Source organism: Bos indicus, chromosome 16, assembly GCF_029378745.1.
Source record: "Bos indicus isolate NIAB-ARS_2022 breed Sahiwal x Tharparkar chromosome 16, NIAB-ARS_B.indTharparkar_mat_pri_1.0, whole genome shotgun sequence".
Classification (NCBI taxonomy): domain Eukaryota; kingdom Metazoa; phylum Chordata; class Mammalia; order Artiodactyla; family Bovidae; genus Bos; species Bos indicus.
The window spans coordinates 39,674,018-39,700,172 of record NC_091775.1 but is presented as its reverse complement, the minus strand read 5'-3'; the positions used below and the strand labels follow the sequence as shown (position 1 = coordinate 39,700,172).

Here is a 26,155-nt window from a genome sequence, read left to right as displayed (position 1 = left end):
TCGCCTTCTCTTCAGATGTCAGTCATGAGCCCAGGTTGTCACCTGTGCATCTGAGAGCCAGTTGTAGGTAGGAAGTTTCAGTGAGCCCCTAATTGGGTTCAACGAATTTGCTAAAATAATCAGTGCTTTTGTGAACTAGTTTGGCTCCCAGAACTCAGAGAAACATTCTATTTACTAGATTACTAGTTTATTATAAAAGGATGATATAATTTAGGAATAGCCAGGTAGAAGAGATACACAGGGCCAGGTAGGTGGGAAGGGAATGGAATTTCTATGTCCTCTCAAGGGCACCATTCTCCCTGAATCTCTGTGTGTTCACCAACTCGGAAGCTCTCTGAACCTCATCCTTTTTGGTTTTTACAGCGGTTTCATTACATAGGAGATTTCATTAATGTGCATTAGAGGATACCCCAGGTTGACTGTCATAGAAAACTGTCTCTTGAGCCTTTAAATTCTACACCAATTCTACACCTCTGGCTGGCCAGCTGTTTGTTTCTTTATTTAGGTTTTAAGGTAAAAGACCTGGGGCTATTTGTTTCCATCAACCTGACTACAAATCTAAAGGCGCAGTTGAAATGTCTATTTTTCTTGCCATCCTCAGAAGAGATTGCTGCAGATCTACTCTATGATTCTCATTCTTTTCAGCTTACAATACAAATAGCTTATTATTTTTTGCAACCTATGTCTTATAATAAAGCAGTGCTGAAAAATTAAATAGAAGAATGTTCACTTGCCATATAGGCTATGAAAATGATTTGCTGGTGGTGATTTTTTAAGCTTGATTTTAAATAGGTTTATGAAGAATGGCACTTGGAAGACGTGGTTCAAATTTTGCTATTTAAGGTCCCCTGGAGGAGGAAATGGCCACCCACTCCAGAATTCTTGTCTGGGAAATCCCATGGACAGAGGAGCCTGGTGGGCTACAGTCCATGGGGTCGCAAAAAGTCAGACACAACTGAGCGACTAATACTAATACTAATACTCATTACATAGGCATGATTGATTAAGTCACTAACCATTGGTTACTGATTCAACCTCCAGCCTGCCTCTCCCCTCCCCACAGATCAAAGGGATGGGAAGGAAAGTTCCAATCCTCTAATCATATGGATTGTTCTTCTGGTGATTGGCCCCCATCTTTAGGTGTTTTCCAAAAGTCACCTCATTAACAAAAGATATCTTTATGTTCTGATCACTTAGGAGATTTCAAGAGTCTTAGGAGTTCTGTGCTGGAAATGAGGAAGACCAAATATACAGTTGTTATTACATATCACAATATCACATATGTCAAGAAGTGAAATTGGAAATTGGTTAGAAGTGTTAAAAAATGGAACAAAAAAGAGGAGCTGCAAGAGCGGACCAGAGTGGAAGAGCCACAAACTACATCTCTTCTTACCTACACAACTCACTTACTCCTGATTCCGTAGGTTTTGAATTTACTCCAGTGTGAAAACCATGGGCCTCTCTCTCTGTGAGGAGAAGTTGGCCATCTAAGCCCGTCAGTGAGATCATGTGAAGGCAACACCTTTTCTGGCTGAGTCACATTCTCAAATGTGTAACCGTGAGAGAGGATCCAGGGTTGGTATAGCTTGGTCAAAAACTGCTTTTGACATGGTGTTTGCTTTTGCTCTTCTTTTCCTATCTTTTCTTCTATTATCTCTCTGTGAAAGACTTCTCAGCTCTGTCTTTTCCAACTGGATTTCGTTGACCCTTAGAAGAGGCAGCTGTTTGCCTCTTTAAGCAGAATTGTAAAGGTGTATGTGAGTGGAAGGTGTTTTTACTTTGGGTGCTGGAGGCCGGTTCCAAGAGTGGGTGGAGGTGGTTGCTTTCTGTGCAATAGATCTGATTGGGTTTGTTCTTATGTCAGCTGGAGACCCTGTTTGGTTGAAGAGTGCATTCTAGGGGGATGGGGACTTCTAGGCAGGTACATTTCTTTAGAAACACTCAAACCAAGTCATTGACAGCTCCCATCCTTTTATGGTCTTTATTAATAGACTTCTCATCCCCTTCTCTCTTTTCCCCAGCTCTTAAAAAGAGAATTAAAGACCACTCAAAACTAATCATAGGCTTTTGCTTTCTTTTTATTTTTAATCAGCTGATACCATAAGAGTGCCCTTTTAGTACAACCATTTAGTATTTCTTTCGTGAAATATTGAGTTTTAATCAAGATCTATGAAAATAGGAAAGAGGTCTAATTGCTCAGAGTGGTGTCTGAGACAGCTCTCTCTTCTAAAATGAACTTTGAACCTTCCAGCAGTCTTCAAATGCACAGAAATCTTGGTTATCTTTCTCTAGCATTAGAAGCAGGTGGAGCTGGGAGACACTCAGGAATACTAGTGGGCCTTTGAGCCAGCCAGGGAAGGGGAAGGGGTGGCTTTCATTGCTCAGATATAGATTATAGTCATGAAGGCAAAGCTGTTGCAGTGGGGGAACCAGATTGCTGTCCATCTACTCTGTGCATTTGATAGTTTATTTAGGTAATTTTTTATTTATAGGAAAATCAGGAAAATGGCCACAAGCAAAGCTAGAAAGCTGAAGACTTTAAGTAAGCTTGCAAAGAGAGATGGGGATTCTTGTACAATTCGAGTTTTGGTGGCCTTGAATGTTCGGTCCCACTGGGTCATGATAGCATTTCGGGCTCCTTCCCATTTCCCTGGACCAGTCAAACGGAACTGGTATGGTGTGCATGGGCCAAAGAAGATGGCCAAAGCCAGGCGTGGATCCGTCAGCAGCAGAGAGAACAGGTTGGGCTTTGCGTTGATAGCGGTCAGGAGTTCATCTATATATGTGATATAATCGGTTTCCAAAGCTTTGCAGTAATACAAGCCAAACCTTTATAAAAGGAAGATTGGGATAAAGGAGAAAACAAAAAGATTAAATAACGGTAACCTTAGAACAAGTAAAAGTGCCAGAAGTAAACAATAGGCTGCAAAATTTGAACTGGTTTCTGTATTCTTCCCTCCATGCCCATAGCTGTCTATTGGTCTCATGGTATTGTTTAAATACAAGATAGATCCTTTGAAAAAACACTCTGTACACATGGTTCGTCAAATGCTGATAATGAATCTAGTATTACTTTAGTCCTATTGTCAAATGACTAGCAATTTCTAGAAAAAAGGTTTTATATAATTTTACTATTCCTACATCTTCCTGAAACTCAATTATTGCTTGATTTGTATAATGTGAAAAATCACAAAACTCAGTAGGGTGAAATTCTGTGTAATGCTAGTATTAATCCTTAATTAATTAATCCCTTGACTGACCAAAGTGACAAAAGCTTTTGCTTCATGTAGTTCTAATTAGTGATTTATGTTATACCAGAATTGCATAATGGAGATCAAATCATATCCCAGGTTGAGAGACACTGAAAGTGCTTTTATAATTTTGGGATTTAGGACTTTGACAAGGATAGAACAACATTTGAAGTTTGGAAATATATATGAAGGAGAAAAGTGGTGTTTCTTAAATGCAGTGATTTTAAGAATTTTTTCTCGGCTACAAACCCCTTCTTTTTCCCAAGTGAAAAATATATGTCAAAGTCTGAAACATAAATAGTAAAACAGAGAAAATAATAGGAGCTTTAGGATTAGGACTTGGGGAGAGCAAGAGTCCCTCCCAGCTGGCCGTCTGCCTTCCACTGTCCCGGCCCTTCGTGGTAGCCAAAAAGCAGAGCACAAGTGGAGACCTGTCTCTGGAGAAGGGCCAAAAAACTTGTTCTTCAGAAGACTAGATGCTAACTACTTAAGGTTTATGAGGGCCATGTTACAGTTTCTACCTCAGCTAGTCAACTTTGCTGTCCTAACATGAAAGCAGTCTTAAACAATACGTAAATTGCGTCTGCTCAGTCGCTCAGTCGTGTCTGACTCTTTGCAACCCCATGGACTGTAGCCCGCCAGGCTCCTCTGTCCATGGGATTTCCCAGACAAGAATTCTGGAGTGGGTGGCCATTTCCTTCTCCAGGGGATCTTCCCCACCCAGGGATCAAACCTGTGTCCTCCATATTGGCAGGCAGATTCTTTACCAGTGAGCCACCAGGGAAGCCCAAACTTGAGTGAGGCTGTGTGCTAATAAAGCTTTACTTATGGCCACAGTGATCTGAATTTTACATAATTTGCACGTTTTATAAAATCTTCTTCTTTCCAATGATTTAAAATAGGAAAATAGGTGGTTGGCAGATTTGGTCCATTGGCCCTGTTTTGACTCATGTTCTAGAGTGGCTGTCTGAATAAAAACAGGAGAGGTGAACGTAGATTTGCTGAAATGAGTGAATGAGCAGACCCTTTGGTGTCAGAGTGGATAAACAGAACAGTTTGCCTTCTGATTATGGATAGAAGTATAGAGTAATATCTGGTAGATAAGGATTAATTACATTTGGTTTAGAATCTAAACTCCACATCTCCATGTCGTGCTAGATGACCATGGTCTAAAGTGATGGTTTAGGACATTAAAACCTGTTTCCTTTGCCTTTCTTTCCTCAAACAGGCTAGCTTAGTCTTTTTCCCCCACTTTTGAGTCTTGGCCGCTTCTTTTGTCTCCAGTGTAACTCGCACAATTCTTTGCTCTTGCTTTACCAGTTTTAGTTATGATTCAAAAAGAATGCATAGCATTTAACTTACCCACTGGGCTTGTTTTTTTTCCTTTCATTAACTTCCTCAATCATTATGCTTGATGGTGGTAACTTAATCACACCTATAAAGCAAACAAATAAAAATGCAATGTAACTTCAGTGCTTACTTAGCAGGCAAAGATGCTTTACTACTGCACATCTTTTATTTCTAGTACCCAGCTAGTCATTTATTCTTTTGGCAGAAATGTTAGCAGAGTAATGTTAACTCCTGGTGATTATGCCACCAGTTGAAGAGATAAGAATCAGATCCCCTCACTACTTATTTGATGTTGCAGAACCTCACAACTGGCTTGACTGAATTTGTCATTCAATTGATTGAGCTTTTAAAATGTTAAAATGTTAATTGAACCAGTTGATTGAGTCAGAATAGCAGCTGATATTTTTTGATCCATGATTTATCTTCTGTGCTTGTACTGGCACAAATTCATTGTGATATTGTAATTCAGTGAACAATAGATGGATTTGCTTAAAAAAATTCTATTATTTTAGATGGGAGGTGGGAAAAGTCTCAAAATTTCCAGTATCTAAAATGACATGGTAAACTGAACACATATATCCTATTATTTCTTTTTAAAAATTTAATTATTTTACTTTGGCCACACCATGTGGTTTGTGAGATGTTAGTTTCCCAATCAGGGATTGAACCTGAGCCCTCCACTGTGAAATGAGGAGTCATAACCCCTGGACTGCCAGGGAATTCCCATGTTCTCCTATTTCTTATACACTTACCTTTCAGGACCCGAACAGCCCATCGAGCTTGCGTATCCCCTGTGGGTAGTAAGGAGCCCAAGGGTTTGATGAGACCAATGACAGCCAGGGTTGGCTTTGGCAGATGTGCAGGAAAGATGTACTTGTATAGCGATGCCTGGCCATCTTCGACTTTCACTACAGTCTCGTCAAGGAAGGGGAAAGCAAAAGTGTATCCAGTGGCAAAAACAATGATATCGATGGGCTCTTCCTTTGGGGTGTTGCTAAATACGACAGAGTTTTCCTTCACTTCCTTAACTCTTGGCTTGATGAGTACTTTCCCAGTGATGATACGGCCTGGGAGCTCGTCATTTAGCACAGGCTCTCTTAGCTGTACCCTAGACATTAAAATGGATAAGGAAGAGATCTGCCAGGGACCGATGGGGCCAGCCCTCTCTCCTCCTCCCCTTCTCCTCTTCATTCTGTGACTGGCCCCTCAGCTAGGCAGGAGGTGACAGTATTGTGGGAAGTTACCTCTGTGGGAGTGGATTCATGAATGACCAAGAGGGATGATGGAACCATGCTTACCATTTACAAGAATTTAGAAGCCTCGGGAGAAGGAGGTCAGAGTTTTCTCTAGCTCTGCTTCTCCTGCTGAATTCTAGCATTCAGCTATCCCTGTCATTTTAGAGAGAGCTGAATGCTGAAGGACCACAAGGGACACCAGGGACTTCTCTATCTGCTGAGAAATGCTAGAAACTCTTTCCTCCTCGGAAGCAATTGTACAAGGAAAACATGCATGTGTATAAAGGAACCAGGGCAGAATTAGCTTTTTCTGGCTATGCCTTTGGAATCACCCTTTTCTGGCTGTGTCTTTGGAATCACAAAGCAAATACTTTGCAAGATGATTTTAAGTAAGCTGAGTCATTTTGGGCTTATGGTGAATGCACAGAAACAGACAATGTGATAAAATGGAAGGTGCTCTGGAGCAGGAGGTAGTTAGGGTGGCTTTGTGTCCAAATGTTTATATTTAACAGAGCTTGGGAAAACCATTTCGTCTTTGTAGGCTTTCTTTTATTCACCTGTAAAATAGGGATGCTAATACTTGCCATCCTTGTTAGTTGATTGGGTAGGATGAAGAACATATGAAATAGTGTATTTCTAAGAACTTTGGAAATGAAAAAGGATTAGCTAAATCTAACAGGGAAGATATTATAATTCCTCAGGCTTCTTTTACATTTTCTAGGCTTTGTGGGATTAAATAAAGTCTTTTGAGTGGCCATTTAGGCTAAATCAAGCTTATGGTAGGAAAGGCTCTGGTGAAAAGTTTAAAACTCCTAGGGGACTTGGAGTTAGGCAACAGAAGAGGGTAGGTAAGAAAGGAAAAAAATGGAGACAATAGCAGGACTAGACAAGCAGGGAGAGACGAAGGTATATGAGAGAAGGATGAAGAGACCTAGAGGAATGAAGTACATGTAGCAGGAAGGGGGCTGCCTGCCAACCCTGGTGGCTTGGGTGCCACCTGATCCATCCTGGTCCAGAGTGGAATCTGGGGGAAGATCAGACAGGATCTCTAGGCTGTGGTGTTACCCTGGCAATGGAATATAATTGTACAGAGTCAATGAATGAGGAAGTAAAATAAAACCACTGGTTCTCATTAATGGGATAAGTAATGGGTTGTAACTGAAAGGACAAGTCTGAAATCAAGGTCATCTTGGGAAGAAGGCACTGTCCTTTGAAAGATGGTGAAGGATTAAGTTTTTCCCACACTGTGAAATAGTGTGCTTTTGTTGGAAGAGTCATAGACAAGTTTTTCTCTTTTGATTGATGCAACTAAGGTTTATGTAACTTGCCAAGGTCACAGAGTCTGCTTGGTACTAGATTAACTTGGGCAAGTGACTGAACTTCCCTAAGTCTTAGTATACCCATTCTGAAAGGGAGGTTATATGGCTTACTTTAAAGGGTTGTTGACAGTTATGTATCACATAATTCTACTTACCAAGCACTAAAAACAGTTAGCCATTATGACTAAGTAATTCATATGAAGTTTTCCTTCATACTCAGTCTTGTTGCTGTATTATGGTTGCTGGAAGGACCAATGCCCCTTCTCCCTAACAGCCTTCTGCAGACCCTCCGTATTTACCTGTCTTCTGGTATTAAGCCATAATTTGCATGATTGAACCAGCTGTTCATCCTTTTCGCTATCAACCAGTTCACAATTGGAGTTGGAAGAGAATTTCTGAATGTGTTCTGAAATCGTGTCATGAAAACCATGTCCCATGGGTACCCTGAGTCAAAGACACGGCTGATCACCCATGCCCCTCCAGTGGTGCTGAGGAACACCTAGAAGCAATCAAAGAGGTCACTCAGTTTGACACAGTGAACAGGGCTGGTTCGTCAGAGATGAGAGAAGTTTCATGAATTGAAAGGCACCAAATAGCCAGCCACGCCCAAAATACCTCCCTGACAAGACAGTTTTGGCTTCTCTAACTCCCACTTTAAAGTTATTCTTTTGAGATAATGGTTTGAGTATCTAGAGTATGAAAATGCCTTAGCACGTATTATTGAGCCCTTTTTATCTGCCAGGCTCAGTGCTAGACCCCATGGTGAATTATATATTGTGGTTGGCCATAGGAACTTAGAATCTCATGTGAGAAGATAATGTTATCTCAGGTGATAACAACTTTGTATGCTAGTGACTATGAACAAGAGCAGGGCAAGGATCCAACTGAAAGTTGTCTACAGGGACTTCCCTGGTGGTCCAGTGGTTAAGACTCTGCCTTCCTGGATCAAACCCATGCAGGAAGCACGGGTTTTATCCAGGGAACTAAGGTACCACATGCTGCACAGTGCAGCTAAAAAAAAAAAAAAATGTCTGCAAAGAGTTTCAACATAAACATTGTTAGAACTGACAGTAAAATTTAGTAATACAACTAGTTTTAGTGGATTTTTAAAAAACAGATTATTTAACTATTTGAGTTTATCAGCTGACCTAGTTTGTTAAGCTAATAGTTGCTTTGGAACCTATACAACAAGGAGTTGTCTGTATAACTTTTTAAAAGTTGAAAAATTTAGTCAACTGATCTGTTTCTTTGCAAATACAAAACAACTGGTTTAATGCCTGGTTTTTCTTCCAATAAACTGGGGCATGGTGGCCATAGCTGCAGTGTTAGTGTTTTTATGACACATTTTGTTTGACCTTATAATACTGGAGTGGGTAGCCATTCTCTTCTCCACGGGATCTTCCCCACCCAGAGATAGAACCTGGATCTCCTGCCTTGCAGGCAGATTTTTTACCATCTGAGCCACCAGGGAAGCCTAATAATATGATGGAGCCTTATGGTGGCAAGAATTATGAGCACATCAGTAATTCTGATGTTAGACATATTTGCACCTGCCTTTCTTCATCATGATGCAGAATCAGATATGATATTTTGGTAGAAATGAATTATATTCTGAAACAAGGGGAGTTTCTTTGTCAATATAGAAATGGTGTGTGCCAAAGCATGTTTTCAGACTGCAGAAATTTCCAGCGGTTAGAGAAATAGAAGTAGTAATGCATGACTCACGTGTGGTGGTCATTGTGAATGGGCCTGTGCTGATTTTTGCTTCAGAACCTCCTTTCCCTTCCTTCAGGATAACTCTACCAAATTGCTAAGTTTCTCCAAATCAGTCAATCAATCATCAAGTTCCTTCCTTAAAGTTCCAGAAAGGAACACACTCCTAATTTTTCTTCCTCATACCTATTTTCATTCTTGCAATTATTTACCTAATTATTTATACTTATTTACTTGACATCTGTTTTCCCCATGACTATACCATCTATCAGAGAAGGCAATGGCACCCCACTCCAGTGCTCTTGCCTGGGAAATCCCATGGACGGAGGAGCCTGGTAGGCTACAGTCCATGGGGTCGCTAAGAGTCAGACACGACTGAGCGACTTCACTTTCAATTTTCACTTTCATGCATTGGAGAAGGAAATGGCAACCCACTCCAGTGTTCCTGCCTGGAGAATCCCAGGGACGGAGGAGCCTGGTGGGCTTCCATCTATGGGGTCGCACAGAGTCGAACACGACTGATACGACTTAGCAGCAGCAGCAGCATACCATCTATGACAGCAGGAATCCTGTTTGATTATTCTATTCTTTCGTGTAGCCTCCATGCCTGGCACAACATTTGGTATAGCAGAATTCAATGACTAATATTGATTTGTCGCCTGAATGGCTTTCAATGAGTTTATAGCATAGTTGGAAAGAAAATACATACTATAAATAATACATACTATATATTTTACCTATATATAAAAGGTAATTGCCATGCCGTGCTAAGTTGCTTCAGTCGTGTCTGACTCTGTGTGACCCTATGGATGGAGCCCACCAGTCTCCTCCATCCATGGGGATTCTCCAGGGAAGAATACTGGAGTGGGTTGCCATGCCCTCCTCCAGGGGATTTTCCCGACTCAGGGACTGAACCTGCGTTTCATAAGGTTCTTTATCACTAGTGCCAACTGAGAAACCTCATAAAAAGTAATGAGCAATACCAAGAATTAAAAGTGCCATCTGAGGAGTGTAAATTTCAATTATTACATAAATTCATACTGGAGAGATGATTTTGTGTTGGGTAGAGGTATCTGGGAATGTAAATGTAAATTGTAATAAAAGAGAAAAGGGCACTGCAGAAGGGAGGGCTATGGTGTGAATGAAGGGGAAAATAGAGACTTGGGGGTGGGAAAGGTCACAGAGCAGATCAATCAGCGTTCAGTTGATGATCGTGTGGGAAAGTAGTGTAGGATAAAGTTAAAATGGCAGATCTGGACCAGGTGATGGAGAGCCCTGTAATTTATGATTTTTTTTTGTTAGGTAAGGAGGAGTTGTTAGTTTTTTAACATGAGTGTCATAAAGAGAATAGGCTTTTCAGAGGATTTGTCTGTTGGTGGTTGGGGGTCTGGATGGATTGTCGTGTGTGGGAGGTTGACTGGGATAGGAGTACAGGCCCTTAAGGTAGAAGTAGGAGCAGGGGCTTTGAATGGAAGAGACTTGGGTTTGAGGACTGGCTCTACTGCTGGTAGTGTGCCTATAGGCAGCTTGTTTAACTCTAGGTTTCAGTTTCTTCACTTGTGATTAAGGAGTCTTGTACCTACTTCATGGCTTGTTTTGATGATTGGCTGAGGTCATGCAGTAAAGCCTTTAGTGCTGTTCTCAGTACAGAATAAGCAAGCCCCAGTAATAGTAACTCTTTCCATAATTGTTGTGAGGAGGACTGTGTAATAGATCCCACGTGAGGTGGTATGGACTTGATGAGGATGGTGACAACCAATAAGGAAAGGAAGGAGCAAATGGAAGATCTTAGTAAGAAAAAATTAGCCAGAATTTTCTGACCTATGGGACTGAGTAAGAAACAGATGCTTGCTGTAACTCACTTTGGCTGGGAAAATAGCACAAATAGGAAGTCATAGAACTGAATTTGTGAGGAAAAATGACACGATATATGACACCTGGAATTTATAGTAACATGTATGAACATTCAAGAAAAAAGTACCTTAAAAATCTGTCTGTGTGTGTGTGTTTTAGGAATTCTTTTTTCTTTTCATCATTTATCATGGTGTCAAACACAGTTTGTTTGAGGCAAGCATCTTAAGATAAAGCCCCTCATTAGGTAACACCAAGAACAATACCTTCTTTGCCAGGTGGCTGGCCTCCACAGCAATGTCTGTGCCAGAATTTCCCATTCCAATAACAAGAACGCTCTTGTCCCTAAATATATCTGGATGTTTATACTCTCGGCTGTGGAAATACTGGCCTTTAAAATTATTTATACCTATAGAAAAAAAAGGAAGTCAAATAGAAAGTTTACAAGATCTGTGAATGAAACACACATTATTTAGCTAATAACATCCTTTTGATGGGTGACTTAGGTTGTTTTAATAGCATACTCAATTTTAAGAAAATCTGAAACATGGATACATAATTATGCAAGATACAGAAATTGGTGAGTGATTATTTCATGGAGATACTTACTCCATCTCACTAGATGGCCCTCTAGTTTTACTTACTATATGATTACTAAGTTAAAATATCATGGCACTGTAAAAAAATCCACCCTGCCAACCTACTAGGGATTTCAAAGTTTTTGAGCATGAGCCACCCATCCTTGCTTTGCCCTGCAGTAAACCAATTTCTGCTAAAAACAAAAAACAAAACAAAAAACTAAAAAAAGGAAAGAAAGAAAAAAAAATTATGGCATTAAGACTTACTAAGCTGAAGTACAAGAGGTCATTACTTTTAAAAATTTGATAGAAATGAATGTGACAGAAATACTGTATTTACTAATTGATTATTTAGAACTTTTCGTAAGCAAGGAGAAAGAGCAGAGAAGTTAAAGTGAACTATGAGTCAGTGCTTCCACTCTATTCAGCAAACTTTTTGGACACCTCTTATGTGCCAGACACTGTGCTAGATGATATGGGAAATAAGAAATAAAAATATGGGACTTTCCTGGTGATCCAGGGGCTAAGAATCTGCCTTCCAGTGCAGGGGATACAGGTTCGATCCCTGCTCGGGGAACTAAGATCCCACATGCTGCAGGGTTACTAAGCCCATGTGACGCAACAAGAGAAGCTTGAGTGCCACAGCAAAGACCCAGTGCAACCAAACCTTTTTTAAAAAAGGAAATAAAATTATAGTCCCTATTTGAAAGATCCTTGTGTGTTTACTTTGGTGACTGATGGTAACTTGGCTAGGTTTGCTGAGTCAGCCAGAGTTGGCTCAGAGAAAAAGGGGTTATGTTAGTTATACTGGGATCAGCGCTGTTTGAACTAGATAAGACATCTCAGTTGATGCCAAATCTCATTGAAACATCAAATGCTTGTGGAGGGTTTTGGAAAATACTCTTAGGTTGCATAAAACAGTCAAAAGTAGTACATCCTGTGCAAAGAACTTTTTTTTTTTTTTTAAAGAAAATATGATAGCAAATCTAGATTCTCAGTGAATTCTCAGGATATGGATGCTGTGGCACATTAGTGGCGCATTACTGGGCCTTAACCAAGGCCAGTAACTCTATTTCACCTTAAATATTTAGAAGTCTAACATGAATCTCAGTTAAAACCCAACCACAATCTAGATCATTTTGAATTTAGCAATGATGCAATCAAATTCAAATATTGACTTAGCTCAACATTTGACCCAATAGGGATTCAAGAACTGCCAGGAATGGAGAGCTGGACAAGTTTAATTAGAATAATAGAATTATCTGTGAATGTTATATTGTCTTAGATTCTCTCTGATCAGGCTTTTTTGGATCACAAGTGGACAAATATGAGACTCCGTGGTTGAGTCTTCTATCAGACTAATACTTTCCCCACTTATATTACAGGAGAACAGAGCAAGAACTTTTGTTAGGTGAAGTGGCTGTGTTAGTAAACACAGCTGAATGTATATGGTTTCTGAATTAATAAAATAAATTACCTTGGGAAGTTATATATTTATTCCAGCTGTAATACCTATTATATTTACTAAGACTTTTTGGAACGCTTTCTTCTGGAATTGCCTCCAGAACTCATGACATGTTTTTTTTTGAATAACTTCAACAAATTTAATTTTTGTGACAATTAACAACTACTCCAGGGTGTATGTAAGTCTGCTGTGGGGCAGAGAGAGAGATGATGAGGTTTGGAGGACTTCGTTTCAAGGCTAAAGTCATGAAATTTTAGTGCTCAAAGGCTCCTTAATAATAATTTAGCCATGGATTTGAAATAACCAATTGGTAGTGGCTGGTAATATGGATATTGAGAAAGATGGCAAATACTGATAGAGTTCTGTTTGCTTGATTTGTGATATATGCTGTTGGGTAAGGTAGGTCAAACCCCTCAGTTTCTAGGAAGGAAAACAGAGGTTTAGAAAGGTTAAGTGGAAAGCCCAAGATTATATAGTTTTTTTTTTTAAACGTCTGATGGGTAATGTGCCGGTGTCCTAACAAGGTTTAGGAGGGAGTACATGTCATGCTGGCTGGAAGAAGCACAAGCTGGAATCAAGATTTCTGGGAGAAATATCAGTAACCTCAGATATGCAGATAACACCACCCTTATGGCAGAAAGTGAAGAGGAACTAAAAAGCCTCTTGATGAAAGTGAAAGAGGAGAGTGAAATGGTTGGCTTAAAGCTCAATATTCAGAAAATGAAGATCATGGCATCCGGTCCCATTACTTCATGGAAATAGATGGGGAAACAGTGTCAGACTTTATTTATTTGGGGCCCCAAATCACTGAAGATGGTGATTGCTGCCATGAAATTAAAAGACGCTTATTCCTTGGAAGGAAAGTTATGACCAACCTAGATAGCATATTCAAAAGCAGAGATATTACTTTGCCAACAAAGGTCCATCTAGTCAAGGCTATGGTTTTTCCAGTGGTCATGTATGGATGTGAGAGTTGGACTGTGAAGGAAGCTGAGCACCGAAGAATCGATGCTTTTGAACTGTGGTGTTGGAGAAGACTCTTGAGAGTCCCTTGCACTGCAAGGAGATCCAACCAGTCCATCCTAAAGGAGATCAGTCCTGGGTATTCATTGGAAGGACTGATGCTGAAGCTGAAACTCCAGTACTTTGGCCACCTCATGCGAAGGGTTGACTCATTGGAAAAGACCCTGATGCTGGGAGGGATTGGGGGCAGGAGGAGAAGGGGACAACAGAGGATGAGATGGCTGGATGGCATCACTGACTCGATGAACGTGAGTCTGGGTGAATTCTGGGAGTTGGTGATGGACAGGGAGGCCTGGCGTGCTGCGATTCATGGGGTCGCAAAGAGTTGGACACAACTGAGCAACTGAACTGAACATGTTATGCAACAGTGTGAACACCCAATGATCACACTTATGAACTTCAAAAGGATCATAGCTTCTTAATTGTATAGCCTGGAATCTATACCTTGGGTATAGATACTTGGGTCCCAAGCTCATCTGATTTAAACTGAGCACATTGGCTCCATTGCTTTCAAGCTATATGTTATCCTAATCTGACCTGACTTGAGTAACATCTGCAGGGCAGGTCTAGGACCATTTCAAGTACATGAATTTGTTGTAAAGTAAGTATTGCTGTCACTACAGGTCATATGTAGATTGTGATTCCTCCACTGGACCCCTATAAAACTCTTTTCATTCCTTTTGTGCAGGCTATGTGTTGTCTTATCCACTTCTGTATTCTTAGCAATAAACACAGTGTACTCTCTATGTCATGAAATTTTCTGGATTCTTGGAGTGATCCTATACCAGGCACTCCTACGTGGGAGTTGGAGTAACTTGCCTACTCAGGGATTTTCTCTGTAGGCAAGAAATGGATGAGGTGGAAAGAATTCATAGTTGAATGCATTTAAACCAAGGCTGTTGAGTCTTTCTCAGGGATGCTGAAGAGTTTCCTGCACCAGGAAGAAGGCTGAACTGCTTTCCAATTCAATGATTATAGTCTATGACAGTTTTCAGGGTGTGTTTTATCTTAACGTGGCCTGACTTCAGTAACAGCTGGGGGCAGACCAGGTATCATTGGAGGGAGGTGAGTTAATTGTGAACTGAGCCTTGTGATCATTACAAGTAATATTTAGATGATTCAGAGAAAAATTTGCTAAAATTTGAACCTTTTGAATCCTTTGCTACAGATTAAATAAACCAAACCTCTGGATTTTCTATTCCCTCTGAGTTGTAATCCAATTGAAATTTGACATAAATGAATCATGGTTGCAAAAGCCAGATGAAGAAACTGAGGCCCAAAGATGTCTTAATTTGCCTCCCAAGACTCGTGCCCCTGGTGACTATTAACCAGTGCCGTAAACCTTTGGTCTAGGTAACTACCATGACCCATAGACACAAACAAACAAAAATCAAGTTATTGTTTCCTTTATTCACAGATTGATGCTTGTGACCTCTACTCTCACCTTTGTCAATGCACTACTGCTGAGGCTAGCAAACTGTCTAGGTCTCCCAAGTCTTAAAAGGCTTTCTGGTGCTGCCAGTTACTTAGGGATGGACACTGAACCTCAGTGAAGCATAAAACTGCTTCATAGTTATTCATTCTACTCTTTGGTACTCATAACTTGTTACTCATGAAAGCCAAAATCTGGCCAAATAGCGCTGGTCAGGGGAAAAAACCCTCTTACCTCACTACTTTATTTAATGGAGGAAATCAATAGGAATGTATTTCCAGAACAATCCAGTATCAGGGTTGGTCACATAAGACAAATTAAAGTCAGTTGTAGAAAGGGCTATACCTGGAAAGGAGTCCAGTGGTAGATTCGGATTAGTAAGAAAACCAGTACAGACCATGACAGCATCAAAGATGGCTGACTCTTGCTTCCCTTCACACAGAGTGACTACCTCCCACTGGCCTGTGGCAGTAAAATCTGGGCGTTTTCTTACACTGCAGACTTTTGTCTGAAAAAAGAATCATAGACATGGTTAATAGTTTTCAAGATTCCAGAAAGGGCTTGCTGGCTGACATGCCAATTATTTCAAATGTTCTCGAGCACAGACTAAATATAATAAGCATAACCCTAGACGTTGAATTGGGCTCTCAGGTTAATCACAATTTTCTGGATGGAAGTATTCTAAACTTAGGGTTGTAGAGGGGTATTGAAGAGAGGTGATAAGGTCCAAAAATTTTAAGTGATTTGCTCCAAGTCTCACAATGAGTAATAGAACCAAGATTATAACCTAGGATATTTCTGTGTTTTTGAAATTCTTTTTCTGCCATGTCTAGTTCCTGTAGAAACAGCTCTTTTTTTAACTTTAAACTTTTTATTTTGTATTGGAGTATGGCCAATTAAAAATGGTGTGGTAGTTTCAGGTGAACAGCGAAGGGACTCAAGAGACAATTCTTTTCAACAGTTCCTTTCATAGAGACATGGATAGTATATAATTGAAAATATAAATCTGGTCACAAGTATCTTAGCTTATGAAAGGCCTTATAGGCTATGGTACTGAAGTTTGCCCAGACTGAGGCAACTATGGAAAAGTGCTCATTTTATGGGTGAATTTCTGTGGAGTTGATTGAATTTCAAATACAGTTGATTCTTGAACAACATGGGTTTGAACTCTGCAGGTCCACTTTTATGTGTATTTTTAAAAAACAGTAAATATTACAGTACATAGGATTTATAAGTGTTTGAATCCATGGATGTGGAACTGTGCATACAGAAACAGCACAGAAATGCAGGAAATGGGAGATTTCCATTGTGTAGAGTTGGCCCCTCTAATCACCCATGTTGCTCCAGGGTCAACTGTGGTCTATTTTTATTCTCTTCCAGTATATGTATGTCCATGGGTATGAGGTTCTGATTCAGAAAATATATAAAAGAAATTTACAAGTCAAATTTAAAAGCATAAAAGAGACTTTGCTGCCTCATTTTCCTCTTCGGGTTTCAAAGAAGACAGACTTCTCAAGTCCAACTTAATGGTTCACTGTCTGGTTTATCGTACTTGAAGTGCTTTTTAGGGGGGTCTACATTTGTATTAGCAATCATCTTTTTAAAACATAAAATTTCAGCTAATTAAAAAATCATTCAAAATAAAATTTATTTTTATCTTGAAAATACTGAATTTATCATTGAAAATTTAGAATGTATAGAGAGGAAGGAAAAACAAAACCTCTCACAGACAGCTGCTTGTGTGTACTTTCTTAAAACTTTGGTGAACATCCAGTTTTATATATATATTTTAAAACAGGCTTGGAAAGCATGTAGTGAAGGAAATGTTCAGGTTTAGAAATTCTGATACATTATTAAAAATATTTTTGTGGATTATATCCATTGATTATGGCACTGTTTTATTTTTACTCTATCCCATGGGAAATAAGGAAGTGGGATGAAATATTCTTTGGACAACTTGAGTACTTTTAATTTTCTCCAGTTTTATTGAGATATAATTGACATATAACACTATATAAGTTTAAAGTGTACAACCTAATGATTTGACATGTGTGCATATTGTAACATGATTACCACAATAAGTTTAGTTAACATTTATCACCCCACATAGTTACAATTTTTTTCTTCTGATAAGAACTTTTATGATCTATTCTCTCAGCAACTTTCAAATATACAGTATGGTATAATTACCAATACATCTCCAGGATTGATTTACACAATATAAAAAGTATCTCCAGAACTAATTTGTCTTATAACTGGAAGTTTATACCTTTTGACCACCTTCCCTTACACCCTAGCCTACTTCTGGCAGCCATCAGTATGTTCTCTATTTCTATGAGTTTGGTTTTTGTTTGTTTGTTTGTTTGTTTGTTTTGGCAATGCTTCGGGGGGCATGAGGAATCTTTAGTTTCCCAACTGGGGATTGAACACATGCCCCCTGGATTGGGAGTTCAGAGTTTTAACTGCTGGACTGCCAGGGAAGGTCCCTTTTTATTTTTGGATTCTGCATATAAATGAGATCATGTAAATTTGTCTATCTCTGTCTGAGTTATTTCATTTAGTATAATGCCCTCAAGGTTCATCCATGTGTTTGCAAGTGACAGAATATTTTTTTTACCAAGGCTGAATAATATTCCATTGTCTGTCTATCTTATTTATTAATCATCTATTACATTTCTATATCTACTTATCCATCAACGGACACAAGTTATTTCTATAGTTTGGCCTTTGTAAATAATGCTGTAATGAATATGGAGGTACAGACAGTGATTTCATTTTGATCAGGAATACTTTAAAGGTTGTGAATGTGAATCTTACATGGTACTTGTTTTGATCAATCTTTCCATGCATGTTACTTTTTCTGTGTAATTCTCCATGAATTCCTAACCATCCCTACCTCTTATAGGGAGGATAATAGGAGAAGAGAATCATATGAATTTTCATGTGTTTCTTGAGAGAAAGGAAAAACAGGAAGAAAGAAAGAGGATATATTTATTTGCTTCTGTCTTTCTACCTACCACCTGTCTCTTCCCCTAAAATGGGAAAGGAGGTGGGTATGGTCAATGAGAAGAACAATGTCAAAGATTTTTCTAATTCCAAAGATATCTAGAAAAATTTTCCTTCAAACAGTGAGATTCTCTTGTATATGAGCCAGTAAAAAGGACAGTAAAAAGGGAGAACCCAGGAGCTGGTAGGAAGTTCTCAATGTCCCTGTGTATAGGCATTTGGCTCAAACTGAAAATGTGATTTGATATTTTTAAGGTCCATTTGGATACTTGGATGGAAGCATTGCAAACTAAAAAAATTCTACAGATGAATCCTTAAGCCAACTATTCACTTCCACCTCCAGATTTACTTAGGGTGATTGTAAGTAAAAGGGGAAAAAGAATCCAACCAGGTGTTGTTGGTCTTGCCAGTTCATTCTCTCATTTATAGAACCCCAGGTAGAGAGAGATAACACAAAATAGGTAGGAAATATTTCCTGACTGCTAACTGATGTTTGGTGCCTTTCTTACCTTGAATTGAATGCATTCCAGGAGGTTGAACCGGTTTGCATACATTTTGAGATAATCCAGGAATTGAGAATTTGGCACATAGTTTGGATAATCTTCTGGGAATGGAAAGTCCGGGTAACAAGACATCTCCTTGCAGCTGTTGGAAACCACAGACTTGTAGAGGCTGGCTCTGCCTTCTTCAACATGTTCCTGTACAAGCAGTGCACGCACATGAGTGTGTATGCATGTGTGCATATAGCGTGCACACACATGAAATGAATACTAATTTTTAGATATTTGAAACATTGACTAAGATTAAGGTGACCCAGACAATTTATGTATGCGACCTTCTACTTTCTAATGGGATTTGGTATCCTGTACTTAACTTGAAAAATGATGAATATCAGGATAAGAATTACAATTTCATCATTATGTGCTAACAAACATAGGATAAACTTACCTGTCTAGATTTACACAGTATCACTGCAAAATAAAGGAAAATATGGAAATACACCAGACTCAGAAAGTAGTTTCTAGAGGATGAACGGTTGCTAGGTATGTTGATTTCATGAGGTATTGTCAAAAGGATTATGGAGAAAGGGCATTCAGATTATGAAGGATTTTGTATCTAAAATTAAGGAATTTGAATTTCGTAGAAACTGATGGAAGTGATTCATATTAAATTTTGAAAATATAATTCTGGTTTTACAAAAGATAAAGGGATCTGGAAAGGAAGGGAATGAGGCTAGTTAAGAACTAGAAACACAAATCCATACAATTGCCAATGAGAACCTGAGCAAAAGCAATGACAGTTGAAACTGAAAAAGATTGGATTTGTTAGGTAGCAGAAAGGTAGAATGCATAGGATTGTGAAACTGATTAGATTTATGGTTTGGGAGAAGAAGCAGGTCAAGGGTTTCCAGACTGGACAACTGCGAGCATGGCAAAATGCTAAAGAATTTCCCATCCCAGTTTGAACTTAAATAACCAGCAAATAACAACATCTCAGACAACTAATACTACAAGGCTGAATAGTGGGCAGTTTTAGTTACTCATTTAGGTATATACATTGTCTCTGTTTTTTGGGTGTATTATAAAGGATTGTTCTAATTTCAGTGGGAAAGTTCTTAGCATTTTAATATTATTTGCCATCTTGGATATGTATAGTTCCTTTTTCCTGTGAAATAAAAATCATTTTTATGATCAAGTAGAAATGTGAATATAAACCTCACATATGGAGAGGACGTACTTTGTTCCCTCAAAAGGTGTGAATCTAGAGCTGCATGAAATGTGACATGTGTTGTGATAACAGAAAATAAAATTATAACATATCTTTATAGTTTGAAGTAATGATACAGATCTCATCAACTGATGAGTTCCCATTATCTTGCTTATTTGTGGCTCCACATCTGATAGTCTTATTTATCCAGAACACATCTAGAAAACTGGAATCTAAATGGCTTCGGAGAAAGATGACTGTTTAAATCCTGACCTTTTATTCTGTAGAAGATCTAAAGCAGTGCTGTTCAAAGAGCCAGACTGGTATGAACTCTTTGCTACCAGTTTATGACAATGTAAGTACAGAAGTTGAGGGTAAGCGTCTTAAAACTTTTATAGCGATAATTTGACATTGTTCAGTATTCACGCATGCGGACTCCTTAGTGATGAACGGGATCCATCTTGGCTTTGTCTAAGTCATGTGATGAGTTGTGTGGGATTTGAACTGTGTAGTAGTCATGTGAGTAGGACTCCATTACAGTGTGTGATATTTCAAGGCTAGTTTGAAAACTATTACCCAAAAGTGCATAAAAGCTATAAGCTATTTTCTTTGATTGGAAGATAATTGATATTTGATTATAACTTTACAGAATAAATGGTCAGAACTGACTACTACTGGTAAAGGACTGAAGATAAGTTTTAAAAATACAGTGCCACTTGCTTCACTTTGGATAGCAGTTAAAAAAATGAATATCCTGAGCTTGCTGAGGTTGCTTTGAATTTTTTTCTTCCATTCCATTCTTATATTCTGTGAGCCTCATTTCTTTATGTGTGCTGTTAAACAAAACTCAGAAACGGTTTAGATATATGTTAGGTCTTGGGAGGAGTGTTGTCGCCCATCCAATCCAGATTAGATAAAATGACAAACAAGAAGCAAGCTTAATTACCACATTATAAGCCTTAAGTATTAATATGTACGATGCATAGAGAAAGTGTGGCTATAGGTGTTTAATGGAGAACTGGTATTTCACACATAATGTTTTGTTTAGTAAAAAGTCACAAGTATAATAGTGATTTTCTACAGTAATTGCCTTGTACACACTTTCAAAGAAATTTGAATTTATGTTTTGTTTCATTTTCACCTTATTATAGCTCTTTTTATTGTATTTCACAAATATAATTGTCTATACTTCCTTGGAAATTAAAACAAACAAATCTGATTCTTTTCCACAGATTGAGGATCACAGCTGTTTAGATTAGCGCTTCTAAATCTTATTAAGAATTGCGTGGGGAATCTTATTCATGTGTAGATGTTGACTTAGTAGGTCTGGGTGAGCCTGAGATCCTGTATTTCTAGCAAGTTGACTTGCAGATACTACTGGTCATGGACCATGCTTTGAGTAACAAGACTTTAGAGCAGTCCTACCTGATAAGAGTGGGATGTAGGCCACACATGCACTTTAAAAATTTCCAATAGCCACATTAAAAAAGGTAAAGAGGATACTCAATCATTCCAAAATTTCATAATTTCAATATGTAATCAATCAAAATTATTAATGAAGTATGAACTTTTTTTTCTCATATTAAGTCTTTTAAGTCTAGTGTATATTTTACAAACCTGAATCCAAATGCTAAATTTTCACTGGAAAAAGTGGATTTGCATACCCAAATTGTTAACAAACGCATAAAGATTCTCCAGTAACTGAACTGAGTATTGGCTTTAAAATGAAAATTAATCAAAATTAAATGAAATAAAAAATTCAGTTCTGTAGTCAAATCGACTACATTCCACAGTTACCTGTGGCTGGTGGCTACCTTACTGGACAGCACAGGTTTAGACCATCCTTAAACTTGAAGCCAGGTATTAGAACTAAATTTAGTGTTGGTTTGATGTAGTTAAACATGATCAAGTTTCTTCCGGGTTATAGGAATGAAGAGAATGCGAATAGCTCTAAAGAGCTGTAATATTGAGAAGTGAGAGCAAACAGCAAGGGAAACAACTAGAGTGTAAGGAGAAAAACACCAGTTATCAACATTTTGGGATCAGTCAGTGTGTGACCAAAGCTCATTCACTTTTCTCTGGCATCTGAGAGCAGCATATTGTAAATAATACTTTGTTAATACTGCCGATTTCTAGTTAGCAGTAATAAAAGGCTAAATTTGGAATATACACTGTTAAAGAAGGGTAGAGATGTGTATAATATCTTGTTGTAAAGATTTTCATAAAAATAGTTCAAGAAACTTTAAAGCATTTAGTAATGGCATGTTTAAAAATCAAAGAGCAGTGGAGACTCACTGAAACTGAATAAGTCATGAAACCATGGTGACTTTAAAACAAATGAACCCACAAACAAAAATAGAAAATAAAGAAACCAAAACCAGCTTTGTTTTGCAACAGTTTGGAAGATAACTGTAAAGGCAGGAAGAAGAAAACTTTATAGGAAACACTGAAGCTTATTGTGAAACAATGTATCACAGATGTCAGCCTATAGGGTGGAATCCAACATGCTCTGTCTCTTTCCTCCTCTGCTTGTTTCTCTTGGTAAAAACACAAGGTCTGATGTGTTTAAGGTATATACAGAGATTACAGGTCCATGGCACTTCTGAATGAGGTTTGCAAGTCCTGAGCCCTCCCCTCCAGGGTTTGCCTCTGTGAAAAAAATGTCCCAATGATTCCCAGGCGCCACTGGGACCCCTGGCGGCAGGCACTCTTGGTATTCTCTCCGTCTTAGTTTGCCAGTTGCCATGGTATGCTGTGTGTGGACTCATGTTTTTCCTGAGAATTGATGAGGGCACTTAGGGGAAACATTTTTGTCTTGAAGGGGCAACTGAATGAGAGGTGTGTGTATGTGAAAGTCACTCAGTCATGTCCAACTCTTTGTGACCCCATGGACTGTAGCCTGCCAGGCTCCTCTGTCCATGGAATTCTCTAGGCCAGAATACTGGAGTGGGTAGCTTTTCCAGTGGGTCCCCTTTTCCAGGGTATCTTCCCAACACAGGGATCGAACTCAGGTCTCCCGCATTGTGGGTGTATTATTTACTCTCTGAGCCACCAGGGAAGCCCGAATGAGAGGAGGGAAAAGGGGAAATAATAAGGGCAAGAATTGAGGGGTTTTTGGCTTCTTGGTCCACTTGGTGCTGCAATACAATAGTAAGGACATTATATTCAGTAGAACACTTCATGGGATTTCATGAACAGTCCAGGATTTGCACGCCCTTATTCCTGAGCTATGGCACAGACTCTGGAAATGAATGGAGTATAGTTCTAGACAGCGCAGGTCCTGGAGTCAGACAGCCTGGGTTCATATTTAAGCAGAACATTTTTAGCTGGGTGACCTTGGGAATTAATTCTTAAGTTCTCTGTGTCTCAGTTTTCTCCTCTTGAAATAGGAATAACAATAGTACATATAACCCTTGGATAAAATGAAATGATAGCTCTAATCACAAAGAGTCAGACATGACTGTGCGACTGAACTGAACTGAACTGAATGCATTTAGAACACTGCCTGATAAGCTCTCAAAAAATATTAACTGTTTTGTATTATTCTTCTACAATTACCATGGAGATTTACTTTCTCAAGTTCTGTGTCCTCCAGAGAAGACTGTTGGCAATGGGAAGAAGCTTTGTCAGGTCAGAGGTCTCTCCTTTCTCATTTAAAATATGGATATAAAATGATAATTAAAGTGACTACTATATAGACACATTAGAGACTTTCTCTCAACACTGAGTGTGGGGAACCCTGAGCTAGGTTGTTCACAGCTCTTGTTCTCAAGAACAATTGTTTCCTTCTTTTCCTCTCCTTTGAACAGTCAGAGCCCATTTTACTTTGTCACTTCTTTTCCCTATAGTCAGACTGCCTATATATAGTCTGTCCACAGTCTATAGATCTGTCTTCAGATCTACAGCACAGGTGGGCTGTGGAAACCTCAGAGAAGGCTTGAGGAACCCCATGAGAGGGTAGGGGCCTATCAGGTGGATCTATTCCAAGATGATATGAATTCAATAAATGTTTGTTTAATATATGAATAAAGTGAAACCTACTAAGATTACTGAACTTAAAAAATAAATTTTTAAGAAGTAAAAAGGTATCCATTTAACAGATCATTTCGACCCCTGTAAGAGTTAGGCTGAACACACCTAAAGAAACCTTCAATGATTTAAGGGGTGAAGTATTATACTTAATCATTGCCCTCACTGAATCCAAAAATATGTGGTACATAAGGTGCCTCGTGGGTTTGCTGGGTTGCTCAGCTGGTAAAGAATCCACCTGCAATGCAGGAGATCTCGGTTCAATTCCTGGGTCAGGAAGTTCTCCTGGAGAAGGGATGGGCTACCCACTCCAGTGTTCTTGGGCTTCGCTGCTGGCTCAGCTGGTAAAGAATCTGCCTGCTATGCAGGAGACCTGGATTCGATCCCTGGGGTGGGAAGATCCCCTGGAGGAGGGCATGGCAACCCACTCCAGTGTTCTTGCTTGGAGAATCCCCATGGACAGAGGAGCCTGGTGGACTACAGTCCATGGAATTGCAAAGAGTCTGATACAACTGAGTGACTAAGTACAACACAGCACAAAGCACATAGTGGGTACTCAATAACTGGAATAAGCAAAAGGATACATGTGTGGAGGCAAAGACCTTGATGGACAGAGGAAGAATGTCATTCCAGGGGAGGATTATTGTTACAGAGATGTGAAGGGTGAAGCAGAATGTGTTTCTGTCAGCATAGTATAATTACCTCTAGATGGTGTCAGTGTTCTACATGAAGGCTATTTCTCAAGGCTCCTTCCTAACCTAAAACCGTCTAAGAGTAATATTAGTTATGAGCGACAGGATAATTCCTGGCATGTTTTTCTTCAATTATTGCTCTACAGTTGAATAATCAGCCTTTAGCATTACTGTTCTAAGCCTCCTTTCCCTATTCAGAGCCTGAGAGAGTTGGTTGTAGAACAGATGTTCCACACTTGCCTCCTGCTGCCACTGGATTTGGTGCTCACAGGTGGGTTGTTTTCTTTTGAAATGTTGCCAACCCCTCCCCCACCCCGGAAAAGAAATGGGCTTTCTTTTCCGTTGCAACCTTTGTCTGCTTCCTCTTTAAGACTGTGGTCTAGAAGAGGCCAGAGTTATGCCCATATGAATATTGAATTAAACAGCAGTAGTCCATAATCTCTATAATGTTGAGGGCATCTCTCCACTTATTAGAAACCTTCTCCATATTTGTTTTATTAGGTTTCTGCAGTTTGCCATTTTATTTTTGCTTTGTGACCCCTTCCACCCAGAACAGGTCCTAAAAATAACCCTTGTACATTTTGTGGCAAGGAGAGCCCTTGCCTGGGCAGACTCTAATTCTACAGGTTTTGAATGTGCCACTTGCTTTGATTGCAAAGACACCTCCAACCGTCTTCTGTGTGTGTGTGTGTGTATCTGCTGGGGTAGGAGCTGGAAGGGATTTCTCTAGAAAGACTCAGGAGACTCATAGCACGTTAAAGCTGAAAGTCCCCTATAAGGTCACTTAGTTTAGAGATTTTCAGTCAGGCTCTAGAGGAATCTCCAGGTAGTACAGAGGTGCCTTAAAGAGGCTTCTGTATCAAGAGAGAGCTGCTGAATGAAGGTGGAGGTGATTTTTCCTGCCTCCCAAGACCCTAGTAATTTAGCTTTTATCTATTTTTTAAACTGACTCCATGTTCTCATTTTACAGATGAGGTAATGGGGACTGAAAGGAGTTGTTAATTACTTAGGCTACTGCTGGGTCACCCTCTTTCTCATCCTTTTGATGTGCTATCACTTGCCTCACAGTGACCTCTTTTTTCCTTCATTCTCCACCCTGACTTCTTCAGCCTCCACAGATGCCATGTTTTCCTGAAAGAACTGAGGCCTCCATTGTGTTTGCTCCTGTGTCTTCTCTCCTTCACCTCAACATCTCTTGTCCATGTCCCTTTTTCCTTCCTTTCCTGTCTCTGAGGAAAGTGTGCCTCTGCACTTTCCCAAGGCAAATCCTTCCACTTGGATCTGCAATTCTACTTCTTCCTTTTACTGCTAGGATTTTGTCTCAATTTGGGCTAATGTATTCAGTCATTTCCTGTTATCCCAAGTATATTCTCTTTACTTGAGAGAAACATATATGGGTCTTCCTATCATGCAATCCAAACAAACACAATAGCAACAAAGACATTAATTCTGCTTATTATCCATTGCTTTCTAAATGGAGTGTGTGAGTGTGTGCTCAGTTGCT

General features: G+C 39.3%; 1 protein-coding gene across 6 annotated transcripts in view; it reads right to left on the bottom strand.

The window, feature by feature from the left end:
* Positions 1-2,060: 2,060 nt before the first annotated feature.
* The window catches only part of FMO1 (flavin containing dimethylaniline monoxygenase 1), a 47,427-nt gene continuing 23,332 nt past the window's right edge, over positions 2,061-26,155 (bottom strand). For all 6 annotated transcript variants that reach the window (XM_070768145.1, XM_070768146.1, XM_070768147.1 and 3 more), the window contains 7 exons: positions 18,733-18,921; positions 15,563-15,725; positions 10,986-11,128; positions 7,455-7,654; positions 5,354-5,709; positions 4,614-4,686; positions 2,061-2,829 (listed from right to left, as the gene is read on the bottom strand). In XM_070768145.1, coding sequence (XP_070624246.1) covers positions 2,487-2,829; positions 4,614-4,686; positions 5,354-5,709; positions 7,455-7,654; positions 10,986-11,128; positions 15,563-15,725; positions 18,733-18,921 — 1,467 coding nt within the window. In that variant the 3' untranslated portion in view covers positions 2,061-2,486. The remainder of the gene's footprint in view (positions 2,830-4,613; positions 4,687-5,353; positions 5,710-7,454; positions 7,655-10,985; positions 11,129-15,562; positions 15,726-18,732; positions 18,922-26,155) is intronic.